This window comes from Cryptomeria japonica, chromosome 5, assembly GCF_030272615.1.
Source record: "Cryptomeria japonica chromosome 5, Sugi_1.0, whole genome shotgun sequence".
In the NCBI taxonomy this organism is placed as follows: Eukaryota; Viridiplantae; Streptophyta; class Pinopsida; order Cupressales; family Cupressaceae; genus Cryptomeria; species Cryptomeria japonica.
The window spans coordinates 636,752,933-636,767,583 of NC_081409.1; the positions used below are offsets into that span (position 1 = coordinate 636,752,933).

Consider the following 14,651-nt stretch of genomic DNA (forward strand, 5'->3'; position numbering starts at 1 on the left):
CTTCCATATCTCTCGATGTTCCTCTAATGTGGCTTTTACATCAGCCACCGATTCTATCAAGATTGGGCCACTTATCTCGGAATCAAAAGGGGCTTTGAAACCCTCCCCACAAATAGCAATGGCATCAACCATGCTTTGCCAATAAGGAGACCTATCACAAATAAATTAAATAAGATAAGTATAAAATTATAAAATTAGAGTCTTAGACAATCACAAAGTCACAAAACAAATTAAGAATATTAACAACTTAAAAACTTAAAACAATCAAATAAAAACTAAAAGGAATTACCTGGCTGCAAAGAATGGAATATTGCAATAAAACCAAAATCTTCCAATTGCAGCTTTAGCCTTATTGTGTACCTCTTTGTTCCAAGCCATGCTCTCAAGTGAAGGTTGGGCACCAGGAGTAGTGCGTGGCTCAAAATATGAATCCATCCTAGATTTACGAACTCTAGGACCAATAGTTGGAGTTGCATTGATACTACCACTAGCACTCACACTACTGGCAACAGAAGCACTAGCACTCCCACTAGGACAATATGAAGGCATGGAAGAGGCCTCTCCAACACAACCAATGCTAGCTTGAGCCAACTCCTCCCTTTGCCTCTTCTTTATTTCTTTTTGAGTCTCAAATGTTTCTAATAGAACTTGGCACTCACGAATAGCCTCAGGAAGTGCTTTTGTGCAAGGCTCTGCATCATGGCCACGTATGCCGGCAAGGTGGTATTTCAATCTATTTATGCCTCCATGAAAGATTGTTTTGCAAAATTTACATTTTGCCTCTCCTTTTTTTTGCCCAGGAAAAGGCTCTGTATATTTCCAAGCTGGATCTTTTCTACCCAGGATTGCTCTATGAGGAGGACTGGAAGTAGACATTGTTTTCAAAAGTTGCAGGTTGCTGGAATAAGACACAATTACAAAAAAAATGAATATTTGTCCATTGTTAAATTATAAATTAATACAAAAAAAAATATAATAGCAATGTTTTGATTTTGATACAAAAAACAATGTAATAGAATTTGCATCATTTTTTTCAAAGAAATTAGCAAACCTACCATGTAGATTGTTTTTTCATTTCAAAACATAAAAAAAACAGCAAACCCTACAATGTACATTTTTAAACAAAAAAAATGTACATTGTAGGGTTTGCTGATTTCTTTAAGTTTTAAGAAAACAAAAAAAATGTAAATTTTGCTTATAAAAGACCAAAAAAACCAAAAAATATAAATCTTACCTCTTATAAGAAGGTTGAAATGAAATGCAACCTCTTTCCAATCCTCTCTAACAAGCTTTTGATGCACCAAATGCAAGTATTACACTGCCCCAATGTGATTTGTTGAAGAAATTCTACTCCTCCTCCTTGCTGGTTGCCCTACTATGCTCTCTTCTTTTTCCTCACAACTCACTCTTCTCCTCCTATTTTTTCAATAGAATGAAATGAGATGCCTTTTACAACTAAGCTAAAAATATAAATGAAAAAAAAAGCAAGCAAAACCATTTTTAAAATTTTTTTTTTTGCTTTTTTCGGCTGTTTACGCCAACCGAGTTTTGGGCTCAGGACTCGTTGGGTCCGAGCCGAGTCACCGAGTTCCAGGACTCGCCAGGACTCGGCCAAAACTCGCCGAGTCTGGGTTCGAGCCACCCAGGACTCGCCGAGGGTGACTCGCCAAGTTTTGGCAAGTCCTAGAACTCTGGTCTAAAATGTCAAATTTCGCTCCTGACCCTTCCAGAGGGTCCAAAGCGAATTTCGTTCCCGACCCTTCCAAAGGATCCAGAGCGAAATTCTCCATAGGCCATTTTAGTTTGACCCGAACTTAGAACCAACTCGTTCCCAAGCATCTTTGAGGGCAAAACACTTGTTTGGATGGAAAAATGTGAAAATGAAGTTAGGATTTTGGCCAAGATTAGGAATTTCGCTCCTGACCCTTCCAAAGGGTCCAGAGCAAAAATCCTTATACACCTCAATTTATCAATTATCAAAACCAAGTTCCTAGTTTCCAAGGCACGTATGGAGGTGTTTTTGAATGTTCTTGCCTTGAGAGGGAGTTGGATGATTTCAAAGATCAAGATTTTGCTTAAAAAGTGATTTTCGCTCCTGACCCTTCCAAAGGGTCCAGAGCGAAAATCAACCTAGGACTCATTTCTTGCCTTATTTGACCAAATTTTGATTTGCAAGGCATTTTGAAGGGAAAAGCAGACATGTTTGGACTTTGAAAATGTTTGAAAACCTTAAAAAAATGATGGATTCTAGCCTAGAAGAAGAATTTCGCTCCTAACCCTTCCAAAGGGTCCAGAGCGAAATTCATCATAAACTTCATTTGCCACCTTGTTTGAGCTTGAAACCTTGTTCGTAACTTGGAAAATGATCTAACTTTGCCTTGTGAGATGGTTTTAAACTTGAAGACTGAGCAATTTGGCCTGGAATGAAGATTTCGCTCCTGACCCTTCCAGAGGGTCCAGAGCGAAAATCTTATTTGAGCTTATTTATCACTAATTTTGGCTAACTTTTTATGTGCAGGGTCTCTTGGAATGAAGATTGGACATTATTTGATACATTTGAAGATTTGGAAGCATGCAAAATGATGAATTTTGGACAAGGAAGGCAAATTCGCTCCTGACCCTTCCAGAGGGTCCTGAGTGAAATTTTGAATAGCTCTCATCTTGCAATGAAAAGGGTCAAGTTTTGGGCATGAATGAAACAAGGACAACTCCCTTTTGCCTCCTGAGAAAGTTTCAACTTAAAAGAATGAAGGATTTTGCTTAAAACCTAATTTTCGCTCCTGACCCTTCCAGAGGGTCCAAGGCGAAAATCTTTATGGGAGACATTTCTTGCTCAATTTGGTTGAATTGGAATATTAAAGGCATGATGAAAGGTGGAAAGAGCATGTTGAAACCTTTAGGTATGTTTGGAGATGAAGAAAATGAAGGATTCTGCCCAGGAAAGGCAATTTCGCTCCTGACCCTTCCAGAGGGTCCAGAGCAAAATTCCTCATAATCACATTTTTTGGCCTCCCTTGGACATGAGACTTTATTCCTAGCACAGTGGAAGGTGAAATCATACTTAGCAAAGAAGCTTCAAGGTGAAAAAATGAAGTATTTTGGTCAAAATAGTGAAAATTGCTCCTGACCCTTCCAGAGGGCCCAGAGCGAATTTTCTCAAAAACACCTTTTTGCTATCAAACTTGGCTAAACCAAGTGAGGGATAAGATGAAACACAGAAGGAATTGCCCCTGAGAATATGTTAAGGTTGGAAGAAATTATCAAAAGGTGGAAGAATTGAGCCCAACTGTGAATTTCGCTCCTGACCCTTCCGGAGGGTCCAGAGCGAAATTCCTAAAAAAACACCTTTTTCTTGCAAGGTCAAAACAATCTTTCTGGTTTTTATGGTTTGAATGAATGTGAGGAAGTATGTTTTGTCCTTTGAAGATAATTGAGATGGTCAAGAGGAAGCAACCAAGCCTAGAAAAGGATTTTCGCTCCTGACCCTTCCAAAGGGTCTAGGGCGAAAATCCTAAAACCTGTTTTTTCTTCCAAAGTTTGGGCAAAGCTAAGCTTAGACATGGGTTTGACAAGAAGTTTGAATTGCCTTGAAGTTGAAGTGGATTGCTAAGGATGAGAATTTCAAAGCCAAGACAAAAAATCGCTTCTGACCCTTCCAGAGGATCCAGAGCGAAATTCCCTAAAATGCAACTTTTCCTTCAAAATTTTGATGAACTAACCCAGTGATGGAAGGAAATGGACCCTTGGGATTACCTTGGAGGAGTTTAATGATCAAGCTAAGGTGAATTTTGGCCTAGAATGAAAAAATCACTCCTAACCCTTCTAGAGGGCCCAAGGCGAAATCTACATTTTTCACCTAATTTCCTCATGTGAAATACCAAAATTTGAAATGCAAGACTTTAATTAGGTATGAACTCACCTTCCAGGAGATTTTGGAGTCAAGGAATGGGATATTCGGAACCAAATTAAAAAAAATCGCTCCTGACCCTTCCAGAGGGTCTAGGGCGAAATCATCAGGAAGCTTCATTAAGCCTCAATCAAACCTTGATATTCCCCAATTTGCACTAAATTACCCAAATTCAAGACATTTGGGAGGTTGAATTAAATTCGCATTAATTAAGGCATTGGCAATTTAATTAATTAATTTTTAGGCCTTGAAATAATTGAAAATCCACCTTGAAGGCATCAAAATTTAAAAAAATACAAAGTGAGCGCTCAAAATCATTATTGTGCCTTTACAAACAAGTCAGCCATCTTTTGAGAGGTATTTTATTTTATTTTTTGCCCTATTTGCCAGGTCAGCCTTGAGGGAAATTAGGGTGAGCGCCCTATATAAAGGAGTGTTGTTTCAAATTTCAAATCATTCATTCATTCCTTCTAAGTGCGATTTTGAGGAGCAGATTGAGGAGCGAAATCCAGCAGATTGGAGGCGAATTTTTGCTAAGTGTTGAAGGCTAAAGAAGGTTAAACTCTTTTGAAGGCTAATGGAGGCGTAATTCATCCAAAGGAAGACCACAATTCAACCCTTGTCCAGCAAAATCCGGTCTTCTTTCTTCATTTTCCTAGGTTTTATAGTTAAGCATTCAAGGGAAGGTATGAAGAATCATTTTGAAGTTCTTATTCAAGGCTTGTTTTGATTTTCATAGCAATTTAAAAAAAAAAAAAAATAGGGTCTAAGTCTTGAGAATTTGATTTCATTCGTAATTAATTGAAAAATGAAGAATTTTGGATTTATCATGACATTTTCAAATTAATATCTTGAATCTTTCCCTTGAAAAGTCCTAAATTCTATGCTTTAAGGTATGATGCTCAAAGACTAACTTTAATCTTTTGTGTAGGCATCAAATGGCGACCCCTGGAGTTGGAAGATCAACTACTTGGTGGACCCTCATCAAAGAAGATCAAGTCAGGACAAGGACGATCTCCTCCAGTCCAGTTTCATTAAGGGCGACCTTCTCCATCTATCTTCCAGTCCAACATTTGAAGGAAGGCATCACCAAATTGAGCATCAACCCAGTGTTGGACAAGGTGGCATCCGAGTCATCACTCCTCCATTCTGGTTGGTCCACCTCAGCATGTCCAGATTCAATATACCTGGCTCATTCAAGGTGACACAAACTTCGATATACCTACCCCGGCTATCCATTGGTCGATTATTCCAGAGAAGACATGTGTCCAAATAATGCAATTATTTCATTGGTCAAAATTAAGTTTGTTGTAACAAACCCTAATTAGGGTTTCATTGTAAAATCTTGGCCATTGATCTCAAATTGATCCGAGCCGTCAAATGGTATTGTGGGCACTATATAAGCCCTGGCTCTTCATTTGTGAAGGCTAATAGTTAGTGAATAGTGGAGTTAATAGTTGATAGAAGGTGAATAGTTAGAAATAGTGAATAGTCAATTGATAGAATAGCAATTAGAGTAGAATAGAGAGAGAAGGCAAAGATTGTTGCCAAGATGTTCTTGTAAAAGGCTTGTAAAACTTCATTGAAGAAATGGTGAAATCTATGGGTCGATTCAACAATTTCCATGGTCTTTATACTTCTCAGTTTTGATTTCATGTTATTAGATGAGTGGAAGAAATGTGTTTGATTGATGGTGAAATTTGTATATCCATACTACTAGCATTTTGTTGATTGCAGACTTGCCTTGTGTAGTCAACTGGAATCATTCAGCTTAAGCTTAACTTCAATTGTCGCTTCTTCATTGATATGTATCAGCCTGATGGTGTCTATGCCTGTAGCGATGATCTGAACATCATAAAGCTTTCCTCCGAAGATCGCACTAACCTTGTGGAGATGGTCCTGGGATGTCAAAACAAGACTTAGTTAGAATTTCACCAAAGGTTATTCATTGCTCCTACATTCTTAGTGTCAGAATTAGATCCTTTCCTCGCCCTCATCCTTTTCCTTTTTTTTCAAAATCTAGACTAGTGAAATCCTGTGTTCCAGCAATATTCAAAGCAAATCAGACGTTCAAGTCATCAAGTGTAAGTCCCCTTGTGATTCCAGCAAAATCACATCATACCACAGAGAGCTTATCCACACGTAGAGATCCTACATACAAAAAACCTTGAAGTCATCCCGATTGATCCTTTTCGCGACATCTTCAGCATTCGGAGACTTTATTCAAGAGAGGATAAGGTACCCTTTAGGTATTTTATTCTGTGTTCGCATGTGCATAAAAAACACATCAACAGGTTGTCCAGTCCAAGTCATTATCTATCATTAGTCTTCCCAAACATTACTTGATGTTTACTTGTCATTTGGAAGACGACTTTTTCTTTTGGGGGGGATGTTGTAGTCGGCATAAAATGCCTATTGCTATGTTTAATAATATTTGTTATCTGCCAATGTATTAATTGTTTGTATTAAGTGGGTTGTCACTCTCGGGTAGTTAATGTGTTAGTTGGTTGACAATTGTGTTCCTCTTGACAACCGTCAGGTCCTTTAAATATGTTGTGTACCACCAAGGAAGGTAGTGTGGTATAGTCGGATTAATTGTAATCTTTGGCCGACCATCTCTAGTCTTCTTTTCTGTAATAATTTCATGTGAGAATAAAGATAAATTTTGCTGATGTGTCTAGTATGCATTGTCATGTATATTATTATTTCCTGTATTTAATTTATTAGATATAGTAGTAAACAATGTTTTGTGCCCATCCTATAAAGTATCTAACTTCTCAACTTGTTTAAATGGTATTTTGAGTTCCATCCCTTTTTCTAAAGGGGCAGTCTTCCAAAGATTCAAATTAATAAGCCTTTATTACTTATATTGTTCCTAATTACTTTTTGTCTATTCCTTCTTGTTATTCTCTTGCAGTTTCCTTCTTTCCTATCACTTGAAAATAACTTTACTATTAGTATTTTTTATTTCTTGTTTCCTAAGGTGCTTCTGTTAACTCTACACCATCTAAACTTGATCAAAATCAATTGCATTTTTTTTCTAACGTCTCGCTTCCATCCAATGATCATTCTTCTGAATTTTGCTTCAGGTTTGTGCCACCATGATTTGACTCTTTTTCAGTTTTGTGGCAATGAGCATTCTATAAATTAAGATAAGGTTCAAAATATATTTTAGCCTAAAAATAAAGAAAAAGTGGAAGGCCTCTATTAGAAAAAACATTTAAAAATGCAATATATATGACGTTAGGATTGAAAACGTGTTGAACAACAAAGCAAATTATGGTTACCCCAGGGACTATAAGTAGGGCAAAAAGGTAGTCAATTAAGCCAAGAGCTATACAAGAAGGCAATATGGATGGCAATATAGTTAATACCAACATGCAAGCTAAGTTGAATCCTTAATAACTTTGTGTGTTTCTCCAACTTGTATAGGTCATTCCTTAATAAGCATGTTTGTTTCTCCAACTTATATAGGCTATGTTCACAAGGGGCATAACTACAATGATATTTTGAAAGCCCACAAAAGCTACTCAAGATAGATTCTCCAAAGCAAGATGATAATCATTCCGTTGAGGAAAAATAAAGTGGTTCATCACCGTGGAACCCTCTTCAACTGTAATGTCCCCATTTTTGTGCCTTCCTAAGCATCAATTATTTTCAGAGGTTAACCTATTATCAATGGTCCCCATAGGCTAATTTGTTGATTAGAGGACCCTTAGAGGGTAATTCGAGGTTCTTCAGTTGACACTTTGATGTCTTTTCCAGTGTTCTATAACTTAGTTCATCAGTTGGTTCATGGACTGCTTTCTAGGGATCATTCAAAGCTATTTGATAGACACTTAATATTTATAGTAAGTCACTTGGATGTTTTGGTCCCATACTATTTATAGTAAGTCATTTGGAAGGTTGGAGGGTACCACAACTATTATTGGGTAGTTGGCAAAATTTATTAAATTTTCCGATATTGGCATTTATTGGAATGAATGATTAATATTAATTTATTAAAGTTTCAACTTTAATAATATTAATTAAACTAATGACTTTATATCAAGGGGATATAAGGGGTATTAATTGCATAAGTTATTTTGATGAATATAAAGTCATTTTTAAAGCCTTTATGGGGGCACCAACTACATTAAATGATTAATTGAGATGAAATGAAATTATAAAAGTGCATTTCGTTTCCTCCAAGTCATGGGTTTTTGAGAAGGTTATAAAAGGGTTCTTGAGAGCTCATTAATTCATTCTTGTTTGCAAAATGATGAATTTTTTTAGAGAGCAAGGGTTTGTCGTTGAAGATTCAAATTTATTGAGTATGAATCCCTCAATAAGGACAATGTTTGTAGGTGTGAGAGATCACTCAAGAGCACTTAGTTGATAATCTCATTCAGAGATTATACTAGGGCATAATTGTTTCAGATTTCCAAAGTTATTCAGGGGTTTACAGAGTTGTTTGAAGGCAGATAGTAGAATTTATTGCAGGTTGGAGGCCATTAATCACTTCCTAAGCCAACCGGTACCTCTCTAAGACTGGCACGTGGGTTTCATAGCAGCTTTTCCAATCAGGATTTAGCAATTTCAGGCTGTACCATGCATTCATACCTAGACACCCATCATTATTTTCTACATATCATCCTTCAGGAGGCGTTTAGAGTGATATTGGCTGGAGTTTGTCATAAAGCGTTGCAAATTGCACCATTTTCAGATTTTCAGAATTGGGGTTTGACTATATTAGTGCTGATAAGGATTAATTATCAAAATGACAATTGTTATTTGCCAATCATCCTCTGCCAAGCAAGGCATTTCACATGGTATGCTTGTAAATTTAAATTGTTAGAAAAAAAATTGTGGGTTTTGTGTAATAAATCATCATTTAGTATTTAAAGTTATTTCAATTAATTTTCAAGCATTTATGTGCCATATATATATCAAAACACACAAAAAAATCAGAAATTAGAAAAGAAACAAAAAAAGAGACAAAAATCAGAAAATTAAATATCCAGATGAGGGTGGGATATTTCATCAGCCACCAACTTCAAAACGAGTAGTAAAGTATCACTCGACATTAGTGTTTCTTCATCCTTTTCATCCCTTCTTTCAGAAAGAAATCATGCTATGATCCTTATTTATGCGATATTATACGTCTCTATTTAAGAATGAGCTTTTACACTGCTATATAATTTACACAAATAAATGTTCAATTCCCAAAGATGTGAGCTAATGAAACACAACAGCGATTTAGTCTGTTATCACATGTGTGGATCTTTACACCAAGGTTTATCAAAAATTCTATTTGGCATGCATATGATTCCAAAACAGAATTTGATCCAGGCCAGTCAATTTGTGCAGTTCTATAGTCAACTTCTTAAACATGCCAATGGAGAAAATGTTTTCTAAACAGCTGCAGGGATGTGACACTTGAACAAACGCACACTTTGGAACCTACGTGTCATGTCCTTGCCTAAACAGAAAACAAATATAATGGTTTTTGTCTAACCTGCATGGAATAAATGGAAAATATCATGGGACCCTCTATATCTACTTGCAACTGCACACAGTCTGCTCTTACAAAGACCTTTTCACATAGTAAATCATCAATACAGATTTAAAAGATATCTTTGCTCAGATTGAAATTATCATAATCATTAAGGAGCAGAAGCTAGGAGCAGCAATTATCACATAATAAACAATGATTATAATTATATTTAGTGGCAATGAATTACAGGGAGTAATTACCTTTATAAAAAGCAGCGATTCATTACAGGGAGTAACTACCTTTATAAAAAGCAGCGATTCATTTCTTGTAGAGTGGTGATTCAATGGAAAAAAAGTGGTGATAGAAGTAAAAGACAAAATATGTGCAGGAAAAAGCAGCAAATATGTTAAGGAAAAAGGGCAGCGATAGAGTTTGTTAGAAATCTAACAATTTAATGAAAAGAAAATAAGCAGCGATTAAGATTATGGAAAGGCAGCAACCATACATAATGAAAAGGCATGTATCTAACAAGAGTTGCCTCCTTTGTGATCGGGTGTGTCCAATGAAGCCCTCCTTGGATGATATAAAAGCAAGAAAAAGAGGAATAGAGAAAGAAAGGTCAGATCTGCATATAAGGGATTAAGAAGCAGAATTAAAAGAAAAGATATGTTAAATACATATCAAACATCAACACCGAATCAAGTAATCGGTCTTTGGAGAAGAACATCAATACAGATTCAGACACCTACAACAATTAATAAGAGAACACAAGAATCCAAATCGGGCAAGAATCATTGTAAGAAGCAATTACAACAATTGATCAAGAAGACAGCCAGATCGGATGTGTAAAGTGTTGCAAGGTGTGTGCCCTTGGTCTCCTTGTGTTGTGCAACACAATGCTCAAGTTTGTGACAAGGCTTAACCGCCTCGTCTGGATTCTATAAGTCTAGTGGTTGTATCGGGCATCAACAGGTCGTTCATTTGGTGCAACGGCAACCATATTTCTAACAAGTCGTATCAGAGCCTGGGTCACAAGTTCAAACCCCCTCGCTTGCGCTAGGGAGGGGGATTGTTGCAAGGTGTGTGCCCTTGGTCTCCTTGTGCTATGTAGAACAACGCACGAGTTTGTGACATGGCTTAACCGCCTCCTATGGATTCTATAAGTCTAGTGGTTGTATCGGGCATTAACAGGTCGATCTTTTGGTGCAACGGCAACCATACTTCTAACATGAAGAGAAGCAAACCTTTTACCATTTCAGATCTGTTATAAAAAGCATCTAATAATCTTAATAACTGCTCTTGTGGTATATATTTAGCCTATGCATTATTTATCAACATTTATCTCTTGTATATATATATATATATATATATATATATATATATATATGTATGTATGTATGATTGGATATAAAATGCATAACTGTTAATGAATCTGTTGTAAACCCCCATCATGTAGGGAAGGAAGTAGGTGTAACGTAGAAGGGTAAGTATGAGATCGCCATCTAAATAGGCCACCCCATGTGGATGTCCATGTTGCCTACCACTAGGGCCAAGAGGGCAAAGATCCACTCTTGAACTTAGATAGGACGATTAAGAGGCACCCTATTATGATCTTCTCTCAGATTCTAAAATGATGGATTGTTGGCATTAGGGGATGAGGCATGGATAGAGAAGGCAGGTACAAGCACCTCACTAGGTATGCCAACCCAAGTGGATGTCCATGTTGCCTGCCATTGGGGCCAAGAGGGTGAATGTCCGCTCCTGAGCTTAGTGCATGATGGCTTTGGATGGACCTATCATGCTTCTTCCTCCAAACCCGAATGTGTTTGAATAGTAGGGAGTGATATAGATATTGTGTGTGCGTGTGTGTGTGCGTGTGCATGCATGTGTGTGTGTGTGTATGCATGTGTGCATGTGTGTGTACGTGTGTGCATGCACGCACATGTGTGTGTGTGTGTGTTGATTTAAAGACTATTAAATGTTACTATTTAACCCTAATGGTTGAAAGTGTATATATATATATATCTGTGCGTGTGTGTGTGTGTGTATCCTTGGTTGTGCTTGCAGGATCTAAATTCTGAACTCATATTGTTTTAAGGAGATATTTTATTTGGTAAAGATATAACCCTAACCCTAATTTGTTGTAATTGTGATTCTAGGGTAAATTTGGAAGGGGCCACTACTCTACAACTAATATTCTAACTCTTTAAGGATCAACAAACAAGCCATGATAATTTTTCATTAAGACATGTATAAACTAAGCCCCATACAAGAGAGCAATTATTCCACGTAGAAATTTTTACCTGAAACTAACTTTGGAGAGAAATTTGAAGGTACATTCAATTCAGAATTGACTGACCACTTTGCAACTGCTACACCAAAAGCTATACTTCCTATAATGTCTCTTCCACCACAAAGAGCTGCAAGAGTTCCTCCTACAAAGCAATCTCCTGCACCTGTCAGGCTCAATACTGATACAGGAAGAGCTGGAAAGTGTACACAATTAAGGTGGATGCCATTATGCCCAAGCTTCTGACATTTGACATAGAAATTGTTTGAAGCGACTGGATTTTGAGAGCTTGAGAGAAGCAGTTCATTCCTCTCTCTTAGACCCACTAAATCAAAATCAGTGAACTGGTTGAATTCAGAAAAAGTGGTAGGGATCCTCTGAAAACTAGATATCTCTTTGAAACATAAAAGCACACCATAGGATCCCAGTGTCAAAGTAATAAACCTAACGCCCTCTTCTAGTAATATGCTGATGGCTGGCTTGAAGAGTCCATAAACTGCTTCAATGCTCATTTTATTTTTATGTTCTTCAAGTGCCTTAAGAGAATTAGATAAATCTACAAAAGAAACAGCCTCTGCCATAGCAATAAGCTCAGCCTCATTAGGTGAAATAAAAGTGACCTGCACAATGATTCAAAAATATTATTTTACAAATCAATTACAGCACAGGAAAGAATTCCTACAAAATTTACAAGTGCAGCAGATAACCAAAATAAACAATGACATCTGCACAACTTTAAAAGCTATAAAGTAAATTATTCATTTCTGACTACATATGCAACTTTGTGCTACCACTCTTAAAAAATTGTACAAGAAAAAAATAAATTTAGCCTTGAATACTCACATTTTTTAAAATACTTCTAGCTCTAACAGATTTTGCAACCGATACAGGCTCTAACCAGACTGGGGTATTTGATTCCTTGGCCACTGCAAATTAAAAAATATTTGACACATAAAATTATTGTTTCTTATATGAATATAGGCATAAAAGCCTCAGATTTGGAAACTTACAATTGCAAGCTGCTTCGAGAGCCAAAGGATGTAAATTGGCATCAACCATCAACAAAGGAGCAGATCCAATATAGCTACTGAACTGATTTATCCATTCTGCTGTTAAGGCCTTTTCCTGTAATTGCAGAAAGATTACAAAGATAGTTATACTGAACTTACAAGGGTAGTTTCCTTTTTTCATATTTTTAAACTACTTAAGAGAAATCGTTACATATTGCAGTGAAACCTATTTGATTCAAAACTACATAGCAAAAAGAAACTTACAACTGCTTCTACATCTGCAACAGCAGCTGATAGTTCTCCTTCACTGTCAAATATGTTTGATACAATAGGTGTTGCTATGTTATTACATCTGTGAATTCCTGAAGGTACAATGCAGAATTAAAAAGGCATAGACTTACACAATCAAGTCCACAAACAAACAGCATTATATCTCATTGATTGTGGAAACCTAATGACATTGAAAGCATAGACTATTAAGCTTAAAAGTCAAATATTTTCACATCTGAACAGGACTGTTGCAGAAAATCTATCCATGATTCAATAAAAGAAACTATAAGACAACCAAACTAGAACTCTTGCGTTCAATTTGCATGATCTGCATTAATTAACAATGCACACAAATGAACCATAAACAATAAGTTGCTACCAAGGAAGTTCTGACTTAAGGGTCTAAATATTTAGCTTAAGACTTACCAAGTATGGGCAAACCAAGCGATTTCCAATGGTCAAGCAATGAGTTTCCTGAATAAGCCAAAATAGTGACAGTCAGTAAGAGATCTCAACTGATGTCAGATAATTAGATAAATACAAATAAAGAAACATGCCTGCCAAGTCTTGCCCAACAACACTGATGATGAAGGGCTTAACTCCAAGTTTTGACACACACTCAGCAACATTTCTTGCCACTCCTCCTCTCACATATCTGACCTGCAACATATGCCCATGACAGTTAGTGATTCAGAATTCTTGCGAAATAAAAAATGAATTGCATTAATGTCCACTAATGACCAAAGTAGGACTAGAATGCACAACCAGTTACACTAGCAAGAGGAGCATCTCAAAGCAACAAGAGGATAAGTGATTCCAACTATGGGAGGAGGCGTGCTAATCCCCTATATGTGCAATTATGGAATTATATTATAAATGTTGCAAAGAAGATAAAGCTGGAAGAGAATGGAGCTGGAGGAAATCTGGCCCTTTTCTAATCAAAGTTCAAAGCAAAAGGACCGACATTATCATCAACCACCATGAAAGAACCCGTGCAAAAAAAATCCATAGAAGAATGGCCTGAACTAAGTTGGATTAGTTGGGTAAACATTGAGAGGATGCAAGCAATGTATCCTAAAAACTTTCCTCACATCTGTAGTTGATGATCCTCCAAAAGTAAGGAAGTTGGTAATCTGCACCCTCATGCTACCTAAACTAGATGTAAGGAGTTGTATATAACCCTCTACTCCAAATAATAATGGATGCACATCATCAATGTGAGAAAAAGGTGATTAAGGTACCCTAGGGGTTGCTCATGAAGGGGGTTGTGATTTCAATTATCTATCACCATTTGTGTGATCAACTGTAGCATCCAAGGACATATTACAATAAATAAAAAAGTATAAGTTGAAAGATGGAGGCAAGTGCTTTAATAGTCCTCAAAATCCCATGCACGCCCTAACACATAAATATAGCATAACTTCACAAATGTAAAGAGATTGTCTACTAAACTATTCTACCTCAATTGTGCCAGCTCTTTGAAGTGGATGTTAGGATTCTTCCTTTGAAATTTATCAATCACCCTTTGGCTAAACTCATCATATGTGGTGATGTGGCAGTGACTTTGAGTAATCATGTAATGTCCCGTTTTGGATTACCTTATATTTTGCCCACAAGAGATTAATATGTTACTGCTCAGATCAGGTCTGGTCATTGCATATGAGAGTTTCTACTGTTCATTGAAAGTGCTATATTTAT

At 36.8% G+C, this 14,651-nt stretch overlaps 1 protein-coding gene across 1 annotated transcript; it reads right to left on the bottom strand.

Moving 5' to 3' along the window:
- Nucleotides 1–11,663: 11,663 nt before the first annotated feature.
- LOC131039026 (pseudouridine kinase) lies at nucleotides 11,664–14,098 on the bottom strand. Its single transcript, XM_059220762.1, has 7 exons — nucleotides 14,045–14,098; nucleotides 13,511–13,613; nucleotides 13,380–13,427; nucleotides 12,948–13,045; nucleotides 12,684–12,798; nucleotides 12,517–12,599; nucleotides 11,664–12,293 (listed from the first exon to the last, which is right to left on the bottom strand). Exons 1-7 carry the CDS (start codon nucleotides 14,096–14,098, stop codon nucleotides 11,664–11,666), a joined length of 1,131 nt encoding a protein of 376 aa, XP_059076745.1.
- Between the last annotated feature and the right edge of the window lie 553 nt (nucleotides 14,099–14,651).